At 55.3% G+C, this 3,311-nt stretch overlaps 1 protein-coding gene across 3 annotated transcripts in view; it reads right to left on the bottom strand.

Moving 5' to 3' along the window:
* LOC309607453 (guanylyl cyclase-activating protein 1) overlaps positions 1–3,311 on the bottom strand; it is a 40,290-nt gene that overhangs the window by 9,674 nt on the left and 27,305 nt on the right. For 2 of the 3 annotated variants that reach the window (XM_082346006.1, XM_082346005.1), the window contains exons 4-6: positions 2,876–3,025; positions 2,418–2,511; positions 129–2,101 (exon numbers count right to left, since the gene is read on the bottom strand). In XM_082346006.1, coding sequence (XP_082202132.1) covers positions 1,929–2,101; positions 2,418–2,511; positions 2,876–3,025 — 417 coding nt within the window. In that variant the 3' untranslated portion in view covers positions 129–1,928. Of the gene's footprint in view, positions 1–128; positions 2,102–2,417; positions 2,512–2,875; positions 3,026–3,311 lie in introns of those variants that run through there. The other variant, XM_082346007.1, reaches the window with a different exon arrangement.

Below are 3,311 nucleotides of genomic sequence, written 5' to 3'. Positions count from 1 at the left end.
AGCCTGTGCTCCGCAACAAGAGAAGCCGCTGCAATGAGAAGCCAGCCCACCACACGCAATGAAGAGTAGCCCCCGCTCGCCGCAACGAGAGGAAGCCCGCGCACAGCAATGAAGACCCAACGCAGCCATAAATAAATAAATAAATTTATTTTAAAAAGAATCCGCCTGCCAATGCAGGGGACACGGGTTCAAGCCCTGGTCCGGGAAGATTCCACATGCTGCGGAGCAACTAAGCCCATGCGCCACAACTACTGAGCAGCGAAGAGTAGCCTCCTCTTGCTGCAGCTAGAGAAAGCCCGCACGCAGCAACGAAGACTCAGCGCAGCCAACAATAAATAAAAGGCAGTCACTCTGGTTGCATGGGGTGCCGAGGAACTCAGAAAGGGAACTCCTGTGACTAGATATGTGTCTGTGTTGATGTATGAAGAATAAAACTAACTTGTGGAGCCTGTGACTTGATTTCATGGGCATTATATTCATATAAAGTTTCCTTTAGAAACAAATGTAAGGTAAAAAAATAGTTGATTAAAAAATAATAGTAATCCAGCTGGGACACAGATATGCCCCAGATCATGAAGATGGTATGTGAATGAGGTTGGGGAAATGTCCCAGTTCTATCCAAATACCCTCCCAGCTTTGACCTCCAGGATTTCCCAAGAGGCAGCCACCAAGAGAAGAAGCAGAAATGTCAACTCCCTTTTTTTCCAGGTTGCCCCAGGCATTGAGCTCCACCTTCCCTCCATGTCTGTGCTCAGGCCCTGGCTGACTTCCCAGTCTGAAGTGGTTCACGTGACGGACAGGACGGTGTGAGCAAAACACATCCTCTCCTCCCCGCCCAAGGGGGCTCTCTGCAAGCTGGGGGTTTACCCCCCTTTCCACGTGTTTGCTCCATCCCACCCCTGGATTTTTTTTTTTACTCCCTGAACTTCCCTCACACCCCGCTGAAGCGAAGACTCAAAGTTCAGAAGGAAAGAGCATCTTTGAAAACATGGTCATAACTGCTCCAGCCTATGTCTCTCCCCAGGTTCTTGGACAGGTGTTCCTAAAGTTGGGGTGTGCAAAGAATGGGGATAGAGCCCACCTATAACAGACTGTTCTACTTCCCAACTGGCTGTCAGGTGTCACTGCAGCAAGAGGGATTTAGGCTAGATCAGGGATGGTCAGGACACTTGCCATAAACAATGAGTCACAATCCTGTGGGGAACCACGTGGCACCATGTGCCACCGAGGGGCCAGCAGAGGAAGAACGAGGGTGTTGTGCAGTCACTTCTGAATAAATATGGATTTCCTCTGGATAAAGGAGCACTGTCTATAGTATCATATTTTATTATAATGATGCTTGGCCTGTGAGATCTTTGAGGATGAGAATTGTCCTCTTCTTTGCACGTCTAACATCTAGCATTAATACAAAGTAGGTGTTCGATAAATGCTTGTTGAAGGGAGGAACGAATCAACACAGACCACACAAGTACACTCTGGGATGCTGGGGGCAGGATGGGTGTGTGATACAGCACCCAGATGGAGGCCGCAGCCACCAGATCTGTGTGATCCTATTAGAGTCCCGGGAAAGCCCACCTCTGCCTCAGAGCTTCTCTGTCCAGAAGAGCGTGGAACTGGAGAAGCTCAGTGGGAGAGCTGGTAAAAGCTGGGGGAGGGGCCAGAAGGGGCTGGGGAGGAGCCTGAGGGATGTTGAAGGCTTCCCCCAGCAGGGAGCGGTCACCACCAGCTGAGTCACACAGAGGGTTCAGGAACCGTCCTTCACTGTCCCCTGCTCTGAATCCCCACCCCTGCCCCTCTGCTGCCACCATGTGCCCCGAGCAGGTGAGCTGAGCCTTTGAGTTCAGAAGACTCCATCTAGTATTAAAACAACGAGACACCAGGCACCACCACACACCCCTCCCCAATACAGAAACAGTAGGGCGGTGGGCTCAGCCGGCTGCTTCTGCTGCCTCACTTTCCCTGCCACCAGCTCCCTCCTCATCCTGCTCTCCATTCTGGAGCCTGCGCACAATGCGGGTAAGGTCCAGGCTTCGGGTTAGCGTGTCCAAGAGCATCTGGTCCTTCTGGACGCCCTCCATGAACTCCTCCAGGGAGAGTTCCCCTGGGGTAGAGAGAAAGGGCATCATGGGCAGGAGGTGTTCACATCTGCTGTCCGAGACCCAGAGCTGCAGTCTTGTAAAGGGAACAGAACCAAGGCTGGAGGAAGTGGCTGTGAATGGAGCTGGCCAAAGAGCCAGAGACCAAAGTCTGGTGCAGGCATCCCCAAAAGCCAGCTCTGTGGCCGGGGCGGAGGCAGGCAGAGGAGGTGGCCAGCAACGGCCCTTTTGTGCCTCCCTCTCCCCTTCTGCCCTCTCCCCTGGGGACCCTGGTGACACCCCCAGTGACCCCTCCCCTGGGGACCCCCAGCGCGGCCTCACCATCCCCATTGACGTCAATCTTGGAGAACACTGTATCGGTGAACTCCTCTGCGGTCATGGTCGAGTCGCTGCAGGGGTTAATGGTTCGGATGGCCTGGGAGGGAAGAAGAAGTGAGATGACCCGTCCTAATTAGTCTCAGCGGTAGGAGCGGGGCAGAGCGAGCACGTCAGGCTCCCAACAGCGTGTGTGTGTAAGGTGAGTACAGATCAAGGTGCCTGAGGCCTCAGGCAGAGCTGGGACTGCGCTTCAACGGATCTTGGTACAGATGAGGAAACTGAAGCCGAGAGAGCAGAGGAAACCTGGCCCGGGTCACGCAGCTGGTGAGGGCCGAGCCACCCAGGGGAAGTCAGTCCCAATCCTGTCCGCTTCCTAGCACACTGTTCCGCCAGCTTAAGACCCAGCCCCAAGCTCTCAGCTCTGGCTCCGCCCCTGCCCGGCCCTCTGCACCTGGAGTTACCCGGATGATGGTGAGCAGCTCATCGCGGTCGATGCATCCGTTGCCGTCCACGTCGTAGAGCTTGAAGTACCAGCGCAGCTTCTGTTCCACCTTCCCCTTGAGGACAAGACTCAGCGCCGCCACGTACTCCATGAAGTCGATGTAGCCGTCCTGGGTGAGGGGCATGGTCGCCTGAGCCCCCTCTGCCTGGGCCCCGCCCCGGCCCCGCCCTCGGAGCCCCCGGGGCCCCAGGATACGCTGAGCCCAGGCCCGGACCCGCGCCCCGCCCCCTTGGCGCCCACCAGCTTACGTCCTCCTGGACGCCCGTTATAGCTCACCCTACCTGCCCCAGGATGGTTTATCAAATTTGATAAACCAGTCCCCTCTAGAGTATGAATGGCTTATGCTATCCCTTCACAGGTATTTTGGTTCCAGCCGTCACTGGCTGCTTCCCTGT

Source organism: Balaenoptera borealis, assembly GCF_965194805.1.
Source record: "Balaenoptera borealis genome assembly, chromosome: 12".
Taxonomy (NCBI): Eukaryota; Metazoa; Chordata; class Mammalia; order Artiodactyla; family Balaenopteridae; genus Balaenoptera; species Balaenoptera borealis.
The sequence above is the reverse complement of the archived record's forward strand: the minus strand, read 5'-3'. Positions and strand labels throughout refer to the sequence as shown.